This window comes from Gopherus evgoodei, unplaced genomic scaffold (assembly GCF_007399415.2).
Source record: "Gopherus evgoodei ecotype Sinaloan lineage unplaced genomic scaffold, rGopEvg1_v1.p scaffold_33_arrow_ctg1, whole genome shotgun sequence".
NCBI lineage: Eukaryota > Metazoa > Chordata > Testudines > Testudinidae > Gopherus > Gopherus evgoodei.
In genome coordinates, this window is record NW_022060005.1 from 3,676,152 (window position 1) to 3,694,278 (window position 18,127).

The 18,127-nt window shown below is 46.2% G+C and overlaps 2 protein-coding genes across 3 annotated transcripts in view; one reads left to right on the plus strand and one right to left on the minus strand.

Moving 5' to 3' along the window:
• The window catches only part of LOC115641038 (zinc finger protein 850-like), a 110,357-nt gene extending 107,798 nt beyond the window's left edge, over positions 1–2,559 (plus strand). The window contains exon 6 of the mRNA XM_030544153.1: positions 264–2,559. Within this exon, the coding sequence (XP_030400013.1) occupies positions 264–1,891 (1,628 nt within the window). The 3' untranslated portion in view covers positions 1,892–2,559. The remainder of the gene's footprint in view (positions 1–263) is intronic.
• A 6,464-nt stretch (positions 2,560–9,023) lies between these two features.
• On the minus strand, positions 9,024–14,936 carry LOC115641025 (zinc finger protein 239-like). 2 transcript variants are annotated; one of them, XM_030544129.1, is made up of 3 exons: positions 14,831–14,936; positions 14,014–14,127; positions 9,024–11,079 (listed from the first exon to the last, which is right to left on the minus strand). In XM_030544129.1, the coding sequence occupies exons 1-3, from the start codon at positions 14,868–14,870 to the stop codon at positions 9,917–9,919; spliced, it is 1,317 nt and encodes a 438-aa protein (XP_030399989.1). In that variant the 5' UTR covers positions 14,871–14,936; the 3' UTR covers positions 9,024–9,916. The 2 variants fall into 2 exon arrangements, with proteins under 2 accessions (XP_030399989.1, XP_030399990.1); XM_030544130.1 differs by lacking the exon at positions 14,831–14,936 and having other exon boundaries at positions 9,029–11,079; positions 13,979–14,103.
• Between the last annotated feature and the right edge of the window lie 3,191 nt (positions 14,937–18,127).

Genomic DNA, 18,127 nt, shown 5'->3' on the forward strand with positions numbered 1-18,127 from the left:
CCAGCAGAATGTCCCTAAGGAGCTGGGGCTGCAGGGAACTGGCCAGGGAGACAGTTGTGGGACCGACAGCAGATCAGAAAGGCAGCAGAGAAATTGCTCAGGAAAAAGAAAGGTTCAGTCCTTTTCATGTGACAAAGACTTCAAGGGTGAGAATGTCCCCCAGGGCTACCCAACTAGAGAGAACATATACTTGGATACAGAGTGTGGGGAAGGCTCTGGTCTGCACTCAGGCCTGGGACAACGTCAGACAGCCCAGTGGGGAGACAAACCCCATCAGTGTGCGGAGTGTGGGAAATGCTTTTGTGGGAGCTCGAACCTGATTACGCATCAGAGAATCCACACTGGAGAAAAACCCTATCACTGCCCCAACTGCGGGAAAAGCTTCAGTGTGAAATCAAACCTCACGACCCATCAGAGAATCCACACGGGAGAGAAACCCTATAAGTGCTCTCACTGTGATAAAAGGTTCAGCCAGAGCTCAGACCTCACTAAACACCAGCGAATCCACACAGGGGAGAGACCCTACAGATGTGATGCATGCGGCAAAAGCTTCAGTCGGAGCTCGCAGCTCCTGACGCACCAGAGAGTCCACACGGGAGTGAAACCTTATAAATGCCTTAAATGTGGGAAAAGCTTCCGCGTGAGCTCCCATCTCACTAAGCATCGACGGATCCACACGGGAGAGAGGCCTTATCTGTGCTCGGAATGCGGAAAGAGCTTTAGCCAGAGCTCAGACCTCACTGCCCACCAGAGGACCCATACGGGGCAGAGACCCTACAGATGCCCTGACTGCGGGAAAAGCTTCCGCCAGAGCTCACACCTCGTTAGACACCAGAGAACACACACGGGCAAGAGGCCTTTCAGTTGCACTGAGTGCGGGAAAAGCTTCAGCGTGAGCTCAGAGCTTCTCGCCCACCAGCGAACTCACACAGGTGAGAGGCCCTTCACCTGCCCCAGCTGTGGGGAGAGCTTCGGCCGGAGCTCCACCCTGGTCCTACACCAGAGAATCCACAGCCAGGAAAAGCCCTACAAATGCCCTGACTGTGGTAAAGGCTTTGGCCGTAGGTCACTCCTCATCCTGCACCAGAGGATCCACCTGGGGGACAGACCCTACAGCTGTGGGCACTGCGGGGAGAGCTTTATTGACGGCTCCAACTTTGTGAGACATCAGAGAGCCCATGTGGGAGAGAAGCCCTACAAATGCCCCGAGTGCAGAAAAGGGTTTGTGCGCAGCTCGGATCTCATTAAACACCAGAGGATCCACGCCGGGCACAAGCCGTTCACATGCACTGAGTGCGGGAAGAGTTTCAGCGAGAGCTCCAACCTGCACAGGCACCGGAGGGCCCACACGGGTGACCGGCCCTACAAGTGCTCCAACTGTGGGAAGAGCTTCGGCCAGAGCTCTGACCTCATCAAACACCAGCGCACGCACATGGGTGACCGGCCCTACAAATGCACTGACTGCGGGAAAAGCTTCAGGCAGAGCTCGGACCTGGTCAAACACCAGAGGATCCACAATGGAGAGAAGCCCTACAAATGCCCAGACTGTGGGAAAAGCTTTAGTGTGAGCTCAAGCCTTTCCTCACACCAGAGAATCCATGTCGCAGCGAAGCCCTACAAGTGCCCTGAGTGTGGGCAAAGCTTCAATGTGAGATCCACCCTGTCTACGCACCAGAGGATCCACAGTGGAGAGAAACCCTTCAAGTGCTCCGATTGTGGGAAAGGCTTCGGCCGCAGCTCCAACCTGGTCAGGCACCAGCGGATCCACACCGGGGACAGACCCTACCAGTGCTGGGACTGTGGGAAAAGCTTCACTCAGAGCTCGACCCTTAATAGACACCGGAGAGTCCACATGGGAGAGCGGCCTCTCCTGCCTGCTGCATCAGAGTGATGGGCAAAGCCAATGATATCTTGGCCAGCTGGCCAGAGGGTTATTGGTACACGGGGCCTGGCCATACACCCCTCATGGCTGTGCCCCTGGGCTGGCATGACTGCGAATGATTATTTTATTATCCATATAAATGTCTAGCCTTTTCCTGAATCCTAGTACACATTCCTCACCTCAGTACTTTCTTGGGTCTTTTCCTGGAGACCTGAGTTCGCTCATGCCAGCTGAGGCCTTATCTACACAGGAAAGTTAAGGTCTGAATTTAAACTGATCTAGTTATCCCTGTTTAACACCCCCAGCCTCACATGGAAGCTTTTATTCCAATATAAGGGTGGCCTTTTTCCAGTTTAGTTTACAACATTTAGCCACAGGAATTAAGCAAACTGAATACGGCACTCTTATGCTGGTATAACTGGTAAAACTTTCCCCACACAGAAAAGTCCTGGAGCTCTCTGGTTTCAAGAACTTTGTGAAGTAAGTTCCCCCCCCCACACCCCATCAAACAGTGGAAATGCACTGATGTCTTTTCAGTGATCTGACAGGCTTCTTCAGGTCAGTTCAAATCTTAACCCCTTCCTTTCTGTTTTCCCAAACATTAGCATTAGCTAGCCAGTGGTGGAAATGTCTCAGACTTGGCTGAGTTCATCACTGTACAGCAGCATCAGCCACTTTGAGTGGTGGGGATGGTTCAATGGTCCACGTTTGTTGGGGGTGGGGTGGGGTGGGGTGGGGGGGAAGTTGATAGAAAGCGAGCTGAAAGGGGTTGTTCAGATAAAATACCCACAACAAACACTGAAAAAGGATCTAGATTCTGTTCTCAGTGATGGTAGGGTGAATACTGAGTGGCCCCACCAGACTCAGGGGAGTCACTCTGGATCAACCCTGGTGTAGAATAGAGTGGAATCTGGCCAGATGGGGTTCATCAACAAAGTAGGAAAAATAAAACCCCATGGCGGTGAGTTTACGAGCCCAGGTCTATAGACCCAGGCTTGCAGGGCTCACACTAGGAAGCTGAAAATAGCTGTGTCGATGTTCTGGCTTGGGCTGGAGCTTGAGCTCTGAAACCCAGCCTGAGCTGGAAAGTCCACATGGTAGCACAAGCCCCGCAAGCCCTAGTCTGTAGACCTAGGCTCTGAGACTCACTGGGATATTTTTGCTATGTAGACATACCCATGGCATTTAATGGTTTATTATCACCTCTTAGTCTCTGCTAAGAACTCTGTTGTTACAGTGGGAGGATGTGTACTCCACAGGCGTGTGTTTCCCCACTGGTTCCTATAAGGCTTCCTGTATTAGTGGTGTTGCTTTCTGAGCAGATTCAGTGAGCCAGGAAATACAGCAGCATTTTACCAGAGGAATGATTTTTTAAAGTGGAAATTAAAACATATTTCTGTGCAGAATGTCTTCCCCCAAATCAAGCAGGCAGTCTGGGAGACATCAGCACAGCCATTGAAGAAGCCGGAGATGCATTTGCCATAATCCCCGATATCACTTATTTCATCTCAGTGCTGCTTTCACACTTGTCATTTTGTTAAACATCCTTTTTCTTTGAGTGCATTTGTCAAGAGTCCTGGTGTGGATGCTGGTTTTGCTCACTGTTCATGGAGGCCACTTTTGTTCACTGCTCATGCTATGTATCAACATAGAGCTATGCTGATTTATACCAGCTGAAGTTCTGGCCCAAAGAGAGTACAGCTGGGATGTTTTAAAGCTTAAAAAATATTTAAAAAGTTCTATGAGGTCACATCCAAGGTACCAGTGCAGCATTGTTCTCTACTGTATATTTATAAGACATCAATGCAAGAGATGTCCTCTGTGTGTCATGGATCCACAGGGTCTGGTTTATGTGTCAGCCTGTAACCCTGGGGAGTGACCTCGATAGACTGCCAGGTCCCAAGGAGCCACACAGTTCCACAGAGTGCGGCCCATGGCCTCCAAGACTAGGCTGGTGGCACCAGTGATCCCGGTCTGTCTCCATGACTCCCTGCAGCAAGTCCAGCAGAGCCAGTCTCCTGTGAGAGGCTTGTCCTGTACTCCTCCAGAGCGCAATGTTTCCTGTAAAGTATTTGCAGCGACACCAGGAAGCCTTTTCAAAACAAGGTAACAATTTATCAGTCAGCTGGCTCACAGAATCTGAAAGTCCGTAGATTAGCATAGAAAGGAAAAGAGGTGAAGACAGAATTCGGTCTGGCCCACATCAGGGGCATCCTAGCTCTTAACACAGCCACCTGGCGCTTTTCCCCTCCAAAGCTTGTCTCTCTCACCAACAGAGGTTGGTCTTTCTACTACATCTCCTTCCTCTTGTCTATTGGTTGCTAGGTGTTACTGTCCCCCCCACTGGTGTTTCCATGGTCTCTTCTGATCCACCATTCACATGTATAAACCTTATTTAGTTTGTTAGTGATTCTGGTTTCCAGGCCACCTGCTGAGTTAACAGCTCATCCCTTTGCTTTACACTCAGGGCTTGTCTACAGGTAAAACGCTGCTGTGTGGTTTGCACCACTGTAGTGCTTCAGTGAAGACACTACCTATGCTGATGAGGGGGCTTCTCCTATCAGCGTAGGTATGCTTCCTCCCTGAGAGGCAGTAGCTACAAGGATGGGAGAATTCTGTTGACCTAGAACTGTTTACACACTGGGGGTCGGGTCGGTTTAACTGCATGTTCACAGGTGTAGATTTTCACACAATCCTTAGTAATGTAGTTCTACTATGGCAATGCAAAGCCCAGAGGAAAACTGAGGCACACACAGGCATCATAAAAATACTACCAAAGCCCCCACATTCATCATATTATAGAAGTCATGTACAGACGAGTGGGCCCTTTCCCTAACCCCACAGTAAACGCTACTTAGTATATACTACAGATGGCATGTAAGAGCACAGAGTAGGAGTAAAAAATTGATGGCCTATATAGACCGCCAAAATTCACGCTTCACTGTGTTTCATAGTTGTCCTGTTCCCTGAATTACACCTAAGGAAGGCTGCACAGTTAGGTGAAAGGAAAACATACAGTGGACGGATTCTATTAAAACGAGTGAACTACACCCCAAAGGGAGTAGAGAAGTTGCATAAAAAACCAAAAGCTGACATTTTCAGACTTAGACTTAGGGTTTGTAAAGCCATTCAGGTGCTTAAACTTAAGAGGGGGGTTGCTTTTTACCCTTTTGCTGAATATATTTTGGGAGGAACTTTTCCAGGCCAGAGGCTTGCCTCCCCTGGCTCCATGCAGCCTAGTTGAGCTGTGTGCCTGGATACGGTCCTTAATTTCACCCTCTTTTTTTTCTTGCTCTTTCTCCTCTGACACCATGTTCTCTTCCAGGCTGGTACTACATTTAAAAGCTTTGTTTAATTTATTTTGCAACTTTCTACCACCTTCCTCTCCTCTCCCCTCCTCCACCTACCCTTTCAAACCAGAGTGTAGGAATCCCTTATCCAAGGCTAGGTCTCTAAAAAGGGCCTTTTGACTTCTGTGAGGATTTTTAGCAAACAACCTTGTCCTGTCCATGGACAGCTCATTCTTCTCATAAGGGGCTCCCTTTGACTCCCTACAAAGTCCCAGGAGAAAGTAATTTGAGCCAATTGGCTAAAATTAAAGTTAAAAATTAAAAATAAAGGGTTAAGGAACCATTTATTCACCCATTCTGTGCACACACTCCGACCTACAGCATCCTGCCACCAAAGCCAGGTGTTGATCACAGTAACAGGAAGTAGGAGACAGGCTGATGGCAGATTTGGATAGTACTTGAAAATGGCAAATGAAAACAAAGAACTTGAAAACAAAATTGTTTCAACTTGACAGAAACATTTTGGTTGACTCAAAACTAAATGAAAAACCAAACCAAAGATTTCTAGTCAATCAAAATGTTTTGGAAGATTTGAAACAAAATGTGTTTGAGTTTCTTACTTTGATGAAAACCAAAAAATCCATTCTGCACTCACTTCTGCTCTCTGCTACTGTTTAATTCTATTAATAAATGAAATACTGATAGGAAGGGAACAGGAGGATCTGAAGTTTATACCTTTTTGGATAAAATCTGACAGAGCTTTTCTCACCAGCTGAACCTACTTTTATAGAATACCATGAAGTCATGGGAATGTTGAGAGAGATTATTATTTCAATGAAATAATTTTTGAAGCACAAATACCTGAAAGGATTCCCCACAGCCTGTGGCTAGAGCCTTCAATAAAGAATTAAATTCACTAAGATTAGCAAAAATTTTGAGGGTGCCAATCCCTAAAAGACCTACATGGATAATTTCAGGAGGTTTCACATGACTCACAAGGAAGAGGGTTCTATAGAAAAGTTCTTACAAATATACACAGTCCACGTATTTTAAAAATCTGCCTTGTCTGATGGAGCAAACATGTCTCTATCCTTGAGCAGATCTAATCATCACTGTGGAATTTGAGGGGAGCCCAAAGGGGAGCAGTAATGAGGTTAGATTTTAAAATCAAGATTTGATGGCCTATTCCTACCCACCCCCACTTTTCACCTCTGTGTTGTCCTTAACTGCCCTGGTCTACATTTCAAAGTTAGATCAACATAACTCCAGCTCCCTCCCTGCATTTCCCTTCATTGCAATATCACCTCCAGAGAGACAAAGGGGAACCCAAAACTGTGACCATTTCATGTTTCCCCTGAAACTGCTTTTTCCTGGGCATTAAAAACAGGGGAGCAGACTCCCAGGGCCGAGCATCACTTTCCTGCCCTTCCCCAGCATTTTCTCTTTCAATCACATGGAGGCTGTGCCTCAGGAGCTGATGTCAGCTAAGCCTGGAGCTGCCCTTGCAGGCTAGTTCCAGCCACTGGAGAAAGTGCCTGACTCAGGCAGGCACAGAGGCAGGTTTAATAAAGATCCATGACCCAGATCCCACTTGGGAAGCAGCAGGTCCAACTTCTGGATGTTATTACTGTCTGCGTGTGACCCAGGAAGCTCAGCTGGCAGGGGAGTGGAGGGAACAAGACACCCTTCTTCCCCATAGCAATTACCAGAGCCACTAGTGCTTGGAGCTAATTAACCTCGCCCCCCCCCCCAACCTCTCCATTCAGATAGAGTTGTGTGATGGCCAAACTGAAAAAAATTGTTAGTTTCGGGCTGAAAGTGACTTTTCCCTCACAAAAAAAAACCAAACAAAAACACTTTGAAATAAAATGCGGATTCAAATCATTGACATTGCTGAATTTTTTTGTTTGTTTTCAGCCAAACTATTTCCAAAATCAACTTGAATTCTTAAGTAGTTTCAATACTCCCCTCCCCCCCCAACACATTTTTGGTCAATTTACTATTCACTGCAAAAAATAAAAAATTCACTCTGCTCCAACCAGCTACCTATAAAGCAAAGAAGTCCACTTTTGAAAATTTGTTTGTGCATCAGACATAAACAGATACAGACATAAAGCATCTCTAAACCCGAGATGTAACCAACTTCCAGATGAAATTTCTGTGGGGCAGCAGAAGAAAGAGAGACTTCAGCTTGGAATCACTAAAGGCCAAATCCTGAGATCAAGGGACCTTTGCTGAGAAGAGACCTCAAAATTTACATCCCCAATAGGCCATGTCAGTCTTGAGTGGTATCCCCCCCTTCCCTATGCCTAATAGTTTTTAAATTGCATATCAGGGCAGGGGACATGCTCTGGCAATGACTGGGAAACAATCTCTGCAGTGGAAAGAGTGGGAAGCCATTTGGGTTCTAGCACGGACAGTCTGTTGAAGGTTTTGGAACTAATGTGTAGTCATAAGCGACCTGATTTTTGGGGAGGGTGAGGGATGGGTGGTATTTCAAGTAGCAGTTCCCCAACCCAGCAACACTAGTACAAGGTAGTTGCCCATCCTCATACACAATATCCATAGGGGTTGATAAGCACATTTTAAATGTTTAATTGCAGTCATAAGTGTTGTACATTTTTTTCTTTAAAAAACCTGAAGATTATTTATTTGTATCACCATAATGCAGCCCTGCATTTAGGTTCTGGAACATGATTTTGCAGCAAGGGGTGGGAGTGAGGTGAATTAGGCTGTTAACGCCACAGCAACAAAATTGCAGACAACCTGCAGAAAACACTCACTTTGCTGAGGGAAACAGGATGGGAATAAATTGACATTTTCCATTTTTAACTTTGCTTATTCTATTATACGCCAATTCAAATTAAGTAAACTGGGAATTTATAATTCAGGAACTGCAATTTCAATGTGGATACCTTACCAGTACTGCTAACTCATACAAGCAGATTCACTCCTCGCTTGATTCTCTTGTTATGTAGTTTTATACTGAACCCAGGTATTTTAGACACCACCTAAATTAATAATATATTTACACATGCCTTATGCTGGGATTAACTCTTTGATACTTGCTCCTAGAAGAATAAATGAATAAATAAATCTGAAAAAAAAGTGAGTGGTGACAGGAGAAATACAGTGCATGTGATAACTCAGATTCTAACTGGGGCAGATACAAGGAATTCAGCCATGCAGCTATCTTAGTCATAGGATTTTTTAATGCGTAAATGTCAGGGGTAGCCAAACCATGGCTTGTGAGCCACATGCAGCTCTTCTACAGTTAAAGTGTGGTTCATGGAGCCCCACCCCAGCCCCCTATTCTCTGCCTACCAGACTGGAGGGGGGGAGAGCTTAGGGCTTCTGCCCTGTGGGGGGGAGGGTGTGCGGCAAGGCACTTCTGCCCTCCAGCCAGGTGGTGGGGCTAGGGGCTTCAGCCTCACAGGGGGCACAGGCTAGGGCTCAGAGCTTCAGCAGGTGCGCTGCATCTCTTGAGCTACTGAAGATTGTTGCATGCAGCTTAGAGAGTCAGTAAGTTTGGCCACCCCGGTATATGTATATGTCAGAGTTGTTATAGTGTAATGCATTAAGAATGAAACTAAAAGGGCAATAGTAATGTATTGATGGTTCTGTGGGGGTGACTGTATCAAAAAGCAGACTTCTGATGTCATTACAGTCACTAGAGCCCTGGGCAGATCCAAAATTTGTATCTGCATCCGATCTGTGGTCCGCAAGCTTGGTATGCAGATATTAAGCAAATATCCGCAGATAGCAAGTGGATATCAAGCAGATATCCGCAGATTTTTAGGGCTCTAGATATAAAATTTGTATCTGCATCCATCAACATGGCCCATACCTGCAGATTTTCAGCGCTATGACAGTATTACCGACAGGCTTTCCTACAGGCCCCAATATCACCCCATTTTCACTTGTGTTGTAAGACTCAGAGTTTTGGAAACACGGTTGCACTTTATTCCTCTGCATTTAAAGTCAGAAAAAAACACATCATCCCAGTTCTGTTTCCAGTGTCCAGTTCAGGACATTGCAAACCCAAACCAGTCCATTGGTGCTCCTGAATGGACTAGAATGCTATTAAGAATAAGTCAGAAATTGCAGAAAACAAAAGAAAGATGGTTCTAGAGAAAAAGGAAAAGCAAGATAAAAAAGGTAAATGTAAGAACTTAACAGAGAATATTCAGTTTGCTGAAAGTAATAGTCAAATCCAGTGAATTCAATATAATAATCAACCTGATCACTGTGAGAGAATCTTCTGTTCAGGGAAGCTGAGTTAGTTACTAGTTTTAATAACTCCCCCTATAGCCTAGGAGGTCAGACTTCAAAGATTGGACATCTACATAGCCAGGTTTGGAAGTTTTGCATTAATCACTCCCTACAGATTTGAAGAACATGTGAAAACACATGCTGCATCGATACAAAGGTTGATGAACATTCCACAGATTCATGTGCATGGTCTATCTCAGTATAATGGTCTTTGAAGATATGCCTGTGTTTATCATCTGTGCCACAACTCCCAAGCAACTGTGCCCTCCAGAACAATCCATTCTGGTTCCCACCCTCCCTGCTGCTATCTCCTGACCCCGGACATATACTGGAGCCAAAGCCAAGATTCTCAAAAGCTATTTATGCTCCTGACTTCTATTGATTTCAACAGAAATTAGGAGCCTCCTTTGAGTAACTGGGTCCAAACACCACCATCATTAATGGAAAAAGGCCAGTGTATTATTCACAATGGCTAGGCTGGATCCAGGCTTTTTTTATAAAGTTTTCCCCTGGTGTGAGTTCTCTGATGTCGAACGAGGTTTGAACTCCGGGTCATGCTCTTCCCACAGTGGGAGCACTGATAGAGTTTCTCTCCCGTGTGGGTTCTCTGGTGGGCAATAAGGTTTGAGCTCCGACTGAATCCTTTCCCACACTCGGAGCATTTATAGGGCTTTTCTCCCGTGTGGATTCTCTGATGCGTAATAAGGTCTGAACTCTGACAGAAGCTTTTCCCACAGTCCAGGCACTTGTAGGGTTTCTCTCCTTTGTGGAACCTCTGATGTCTAATGAGGTGCGACATCTGACTGAAGCTTTTCTCACAGTCAGGGCACTGGTAAGGCGCCTCTCCAGCATGGGATCGATGATGTGCAACAAGGTGTGAGATTCTATTGAGCTGTTTCCCACACTCAGAGCATGTGTAGGCCTGCTCCCCCGTGTGGGTTCTCTGATGCGTAATAAGGTCTGAACTCTGACAGAAGCTTTTCCCACAGTCCAGGCACTTGTAGGGTTTCTCTCCTGTGTGGAACCTTTGATGTCTAACGAGGTGTGACATCTGACTGTAGCTTTTCTTGCAGTCTGGGCATTGATAAGCCTTCTCTCCGCTGTGCGCAGTAAGGTGTGAAGTGCGCCGGAGGCTTTTCCCAGAGTCAGGACACTTATATGGCTTCTGTCCCGTGTGGGATTTCAGATGATTAATAAGCTGTGAGTTGCGACGGAAGTTTTTCTTGCAGTCAGGGCATTCATAGGGCTTCTCACCAGTGTGGATTCTCTCATGTGTAGTAAGGTGGGATCTCTGACTAAAACTTTTCCCACAGTCCAGACATTTATAGGGTTTCTCTCCTGTATGGATTCTCTCATGGGCAGTAAGGTGTGATCTCCAGCTAAAGGCTTTCCCACATTCAGCACACTCGTAGGATCTTTCCCCCATGTGGACTCTCAGCTGGATCGTGGTTTCATTAAGAACACTGAAACCTCCCTGGTGGTCATTGGATTTTTCCTCTCTCCCCCCTTTGTGATTTCTCTGATCCCTCTCTGATATGTGCTGACTCTGATCAGGACTGTGGGAAACATTTCTTTTGGCTCTTTCTGAAAACATCCTGTTTGGGTCCACTTGCTCAGGATCTTCCGCAGGAGCACCTGGAAGATAATAGGGCAATAAGTAGTAGCCAACACAGATTTGTCAAGAACTAATCATGCCAAAATAACCTAATTTCTTTTTTGGAGAGGGTGACTGATCTTGTGAATAGAGGGAAGCAGTAGACTTGATACATCTTGATTGTAGTAAGGCTTTTGACACAGTTCCACATGATATTTTCATAAGCAAACTAGGGAAATGTGGTCTAGATGAAATTACTATAAGGTGGGTGCATAATTGATTGAAAGATCATATTCAAAGAGTAGTTATCAATGACTCACTGTCAAACTGGGGGATGTATCTAGTGGAATCCTGCATGGATCTGTCCTGGGTCCAGTACTAGTCCATGTTTTCATTAATGACTTGGAGAATGGAAAGGAGAGCATGCTTATAAGCTGGCTGGGGGTGGAGCATGCACTTTGCAGGACAGGATTAGAATTCAAAATGACCTTAATGAATTGGTCTGAAATCAGCTAGATGAAATTCAGTAAAGACAGGGGTGGGGGGAGAGGGGATTAATCAAATGCACAGATACAAAACAGGGATTGTTTAGTCTGCAAAAGAGAAGAATGAGGGGGATCTGATAGCTGCTTTCAACTACCTGAAAGAGGATGGATCTAGACTGTTCTCAGTGGTATCTGATGACAGAACAAGGAGTAGTGGTCTCAAGTTGCAGTGGGGGGAGGTTTAGGTTGGATATTAGGAAAAACTTTTTCACTCGGAGAGTGGTGAAGCACTGGAATGGGTTACCTAGGGAGATGGTGGAATCTCCTTCCTTAGAGGTTTTTAAGGTCAGGCTTGACAAAGCCCTGGCTGGGATGATTTAGTTGGAAATTAATCCTGCTTTGAGCAGGGGGTTGGACTAGATGACCTCCTGAGGTCCCTTCCAACCCTGATATTCTATGATTCTATACTATGATTCTATGAAAATGGGGAATAACTGACTAGGCAGCAATACTGCTGAAGAGAATCTGGGTGTTATGGGGGAATCACAAATTAAATACGACCCAGCAATGTGATGCAGTTGCAAAAAAGGCTAAAATCATTTTGGGATATATTAACAGGAGTGTCCTAAGACCGACACAGCAAGTAACTGAGCACTGGTAAGGCCTCAGCTGGAGTATTATGTCCAGTTATTAGGTGCCTCACTTTAAAAAAGACAGCATGGACATAAAAAATGCAAATAGGGTTTGAATCAAAGTAACTGTCTAGGCACCTAAAAATTAAATGCTACGACACTGAACATCATAATGCCTGACTTACGTGCCTAAGCTCCAAAGCAATGCCTGGGAAGAGACAGGTGCCTTTACACTGCAGTTGACAAAATCCAGCATGGTAGGGAGGGAGCTAGCTAAGCCACCCAAAGTGCTAAGCCTCACCCCTCTGACTGAGATAGGCGCCTAAGTCCAGGTTGCAGAGCAGTGCCGGGAGCCGTCTTTGCAGTTGGGTTCCTATGCCATTTTTGCAAGAGGCAGGTGGAGGGGTGGGAGAAGCTCCTCCTAACTTTTAGCCCAGGGTCCCGTCCCCCTGCTCCAGTGACTTTTTAATTATTTATCCACAGTGCAACAGCTTCCACAGGAATGATGGACTATCCCATAGCTCAGTGGCTAGAGCACTCACCAGAAATCTCCTTGTAAAACCCTTCTCCCCTTCAGATGGAAGGGGCCTTGAACTGGGGCTCTCCTCCATCCCAAGTGAGTACCCTAAGGCTAAGTACACTGGGCTAAAGTTTTGAGGGAGGTTCTCCTCTCCTGCACCATTGACTGTTTTGTGTAAACTTGCCTGAGGGGCCTGATCCAGTAGGCGGCCTCTGAGCATGACAACTGGCTCAAGACGTGCACACAACTGAGGCAGCTAAATGCCTGTCTTCCCCTGGTTTGTAAGTCACTCAGGGGCTCAGGCGGGTAATAAGCATCCAGATTCTTAGAGGGAGGCAGCAGCGTGCATACCAAGAGGAAGAAACATAGGTGCCTAAGGAACTTTGCCTGCCAAACACAGGCACTGAGTTAGTCAGTGGGAGTTTGGTGCACTGCAGTGGAGCGTAATATAAGAATTTAAGTGCCTAACTCCTTTGGGGTATCCAGGCAGACATGGGCAAATTGGAGAGTCCAGAGGAGAGAAACAGAAATGATCAATGGTTTTAAAAAACCTGCCCTGCTAGGAAAGGTTGAAGAGGAAGAGAAAGAGAAAGACTTGGGGAGATGGGGCCTGTTAACAGTCTTTAAATACGTTATGGGCCGTTAGAAAGAGAAGAGTGATTGACTGTTCTCCATGTCCAATAAAGGCAGGACAAGTCATTGGCTTAATCTGCAGCACAGGAGATTAAGGTTAGATTTTAGGTGAAAAGGTTCTAATGATAAGGAACAGGTTTCCAAGGGAAGTAGCAGAATCCCCCTCACTGGAGGTTTTTAAGAACAGGTTAGACAAACACCTTTCAGAGACGGTGTAAGTGTACTTGTCCTGCCTCAGTGTGAGGGGCTGGACTAGAGGATTTCTCGAGGTCCCTTCCAGCCCTGTATTTCTATGAATTTTCCTTCTTGCCCACTATCTGATCTCCTGCTGAGACAGAGAGGATCCAGACAGGAGTCATTACCTGTGGGGAAAGGGAATGCAGAAGGGGGAAAGGCAAAGGGGGTAACGAACCCAAATAACTGCAGAGCAGATAAAAATAAACCATGAACCAATTCCTCCTCCTTCCAATCACTCCCCAAACCTTCCCAATAGGACAGAGAACTGGGGATCGATTCTAGCTCCACATCCTATCCACACACTCAGGGGAGTGGAAGTTACCACCAGGTGTGCTAGGAAGCCATGAGTGACAACTGTCACAAGGATCCTGATGGGGATGGGACAAAGGGGAACTGGGGTTTAATGGGAATCCCAGCATTTTACTTTGCCCACCAATCTTTTCTGACTCAGTTTATCTGGTTCCACACCCCTGCAGCTGTGTTTCAGAATCTCCGTCTTCTCAGTGCCCTGGAGATCCGGCACCTCCAACTCTTCCCTTCGTTCCATCTGAGAGTTCACGTTAGGTTTGGGAATTGGACACACTGGGGAAAGAAAACAGGTGACATTGGTATTTGTGGAGTATTCATTATGAGAAGTGTTCCATGATTATCAACTCAGCCCATTTTAACACATGCAAATCTCTGGGCCAGCTCTCCATGGAATCAGAGCTACAGGCCACTCTACTAATGGGAGAATTTAACTATCCACGTCTCTGCTGGCAACAAATCCTGCCACACATTCACCACCAACATGGTTTCCCAGCCCACTCAGAAGGGGGATGAGTTTGAATTCAAAGTTTGAATTGTGGGGTCTGCTGAGGAGGAGGAACTTGTCCATCTAGAGCAGTGGTTCCCAAACTGAAATTCGTGAACCCCTGGGGGTTCATGAAATGTTACAGGGGGTTCTCGGGAAAAAGTTCCCTAATGGCGGACAGAGCTGTCCCTAGGGACCCTGGGCAGCACAGGGCCAGCAGCCTAGAGCCTCTGGACTTCCATGAGCTAAGCAGATCAAAGCAAGCATCTCTATCACACTGAGGAGATTTAAACTTCAAGACTCCTTATAAGTAATGGAAAAGGAGGTGGATATTTTTTGCTGTTTTTAAAATTAAATAGGCAGCTAATATTGTTTTTAAAATTATTATGAAGAACAAGTTTAAGCTTTGTTGTAACGTGTGTTGTTTGCCTGGACTGCTCAAGACCTGAATGCTTGTGTAAGAGGAACTCTTTGAGTTGGCTTCTTAAATACCTTCATGCTGTTTCACATCTGGTGCTCCTTGATGAAACATACGAGCCTTGTTGTATAACAGGTTTATTCAAAGTGATACAAGCTACAAAAGCGAGATCTTGGAAAAGTGTTGCTGTTTTCATAATGTAATAGAAATACTGTAATGATAAATAGTAATAAAGAGTGTGTAATAAGCATGTCATAAAAACAAATATTATATTTCCAAAATCACTGCTTTTATAATTTATACTCAGGTAAAGGAGAAAATCCCTGGAAATATTCATTTTTAGGAGGGGCTTCGTGAGACTTGACATTCTAGTGAAAGGGGTTCACAGATTGTTAAAGTTTGGGAACCACTGATCTACAGTCAATGGGGCTAAGGGGAGAGATTTTACAAAGCTACCATGGCGGGGGAGGGGGGTGGAAAGTGTTCTGGAGGGAAGACAAGCCCATTAATACATTAGAAGGAAAGGACAATCCATAAATGGCCAAAACATTGACCTGCTTTATAAAGGCTCTGTCATTCACATAATTACTCCACCTCCATGAGTAATCTGTCGATGTAGTGCCGGTGTGGGCAGCAGTTAGGTTGCTGTAACTTGCATTGGCAAGGGGGTGTCTTTTTCACACCCCTGAGCGACGTTAAATGAGATCAACTTATGCGGTAGTGTAGATCTGCCCTAAGTCCTTTTAAACCCACCATGTCTGATGGAACAAACATGTCCTTGGGGACATAAAATCATCTCTGTGGATTATCTCCAGGGGAAGGGAGGGCAGTAATGAGGGTAGATTTTTAAATGAAGAAACAATACACACCCACACTTCTCTTCCCTGTATTTCCCTAACCGTACAGAGATGGTTGGATCTACTACATTTCATGATCTCTTTCCCTTCCCCTCATTTCTTTTATTATCCACCTCTGTGCAGGGCTGGAATTAGGGGCAGGCAACCCAGGCGACCACCTGGAGTGCCAGGCTTGGGGGGTGCTGGGCTCGCAGATTTACAGATCCTAACATACAACTTTATTGTCTTATATGACAAGGATAAAACTTGCATGCAAACCGTGCATCAAAGTCATGAAATGGGCTAAAAATGCAGTAAAAAATAAGGTATTCAAGTTTACCAAATGGAGAAGGGAGCGCTGAAGATGTTCCTTACCTGGGGTACCATTTGGTCTAGAGCCAGTAGTGTTAAAAATGGCTGCCTGTCTTAATTTGCTACCAGTAGCAGTTACTGATATTAAACTGCTACCAGCCCTAATCTGCTATTGGAATATGGGTAGTAAATTGTAACCAGTAGCAGTTACTAATACATATGATTGTTCTTATTTGCTATCCCTCACCTTTCCCCTCTTCTAGCACAGAAGAAAAAGTTAGAATTAAAAATTCCAAATTAGAAATCACAGTAAAAAAACATAGCAAGTGCAATACTAGCAACCCAGATGTCATTGCTAAAACTACTAGCAAGTACTAACTTATGCATATTTTCAGGGCTGGTGCAACCATTTAGGCGAACTAGGCGGTTGCCTAGGGCGCCGAGATTTGGGGGCGCCAAAAAGCGCCCCCTAATTTTTTTTTAAATGGTTGACCAGCCGCTAGTGCTGGGACATAGAAGGAGTCTGAGCTGCCGGCAGCAGCCGGCAGCCCAGGGTGTCCCCCGGGTCAGGGCGCCACCGCGGCAGGCGGCAGCCGGCAGCCCAGGGTGTCCCCCGGGTCAGGGCGCCGCCGCGGCAGCCCGCAGCCCAGGGGATCCCCTGGCCCAGGGAAACCCCGGGCTGCCGGCTGCCGCGGAGGCGCACTGACCCTGGGTCAGCGCGCACCGCCGCGGCAGCCGGCAGGCCAGGGGCCCCTTGGGTCAGGGCACCGCCGTGGCAGCCGGCAGCCCAGTGGATTCCCCGGGTCAGGGCGCCACCGCGACAGCCGGCAGCCCAGGGGATCCGCTGGCCCAGGGAAACCCTGGGCTGCCGCGGAGGCACACTGACCCTGGGTCAGCGCGCACTGCCGCGGCAGCCGGCAGGCCAGGGGCCCCCTGGGTCAGCGCGCCGCCGCGGCAGCCAGCAGCCCAGGGTTTCCCTGGGCCAGGGGATCCCCTGGGCTACCGGCTGCCGCGGCGGCGCACTGACCGGGGGGATCCGTTGGGCTCTATCCCATTTAAGTTTGTATATCACTTGGCAATTATTGTTATGAATATTATTACTTATGTATTCTGTGTCCAAAAATGTTCTAGGATCTCTGCAGACAAATAAAAGAGACTCACTAGCCCAAAGAGCCTGTGATCTAAATTAAAAATGACACCAAGTGATAGTGACAAACAATGGGAGCAAAATAAGGAAATGGGAAGAGGAGGATACAAGAATCAGGTGACACAGTTACTTGTTAGGTTCACATCATGTTCTGCAAAATCTATACAGTTTTTTATATTCCCTTTCCTGTTTGTATCTAAACGGTTCCCGCATTTTCTAAACTTGAAGTGATTTTCTGTTTCATTACTAAACAGACCCTTTACAAACAATCCATACACCCTTTTATGTTGTTTTAAACTATTGCATGTGTTACTACTAAGCCCCCACTTCTTAGCTTAAGAGCTCGTTTACACATATTTCCTATCTTACTTCACCACCAACCACCCTTAGCCCAGATCCCCAACCCAGGTGACTGTAAGCCTCTCATCCTCTGATATCTCCACATCTCTTCCATCCCCAGCAATCATGTCCTTATTTCAGTAAGTAAGTATTTTCATTGCCCAGAAATGAGAAGTTTACAAAAGTTACTCTTGTTATCAGAGGCCTTGATCCACCTTCATAGAATCATAGAATATCAGGGTTGGAAGGGACCTCAGGAAGTCATCTAGTCCAACCCCCGCTCAAAGCAGGACCAATCCCCAGACCTTGAAGTCAGTGGAAAAATTCCCACTGATTTCAATGGGTTTTAGATCAGGCCCAGAGGCTCCAAGAGCCACTTCTTCCTCTTCCTTCACAGAAGCCCTTCAACATCATATTGCCTCCTGTTCCAGCATTCAGCTCAGGCTCTCTGTTAAATAATAAAGAACTTCTGGGGCTATTACCTCAGAAAAGCAGAAAGTTTGTTACTCCTGTTTTATTGTCCCATTTGAAATAATTCTTTAAAATGTAGGTTTCTCTTGTGTAAGGTAACAAGTGACTCAGGATCACCATCTAGCCACGACATGCATGATGCTGAGAAATAAGTAGGTGTGGTGGTTGTTTGCTGACAGGTAAAGCCTTGATTTGATACTAAATACTGGAACAGACATGAACTATTAATATCTCTAGAGCTCCCAGGCCTCTCCCATTGATGGCCT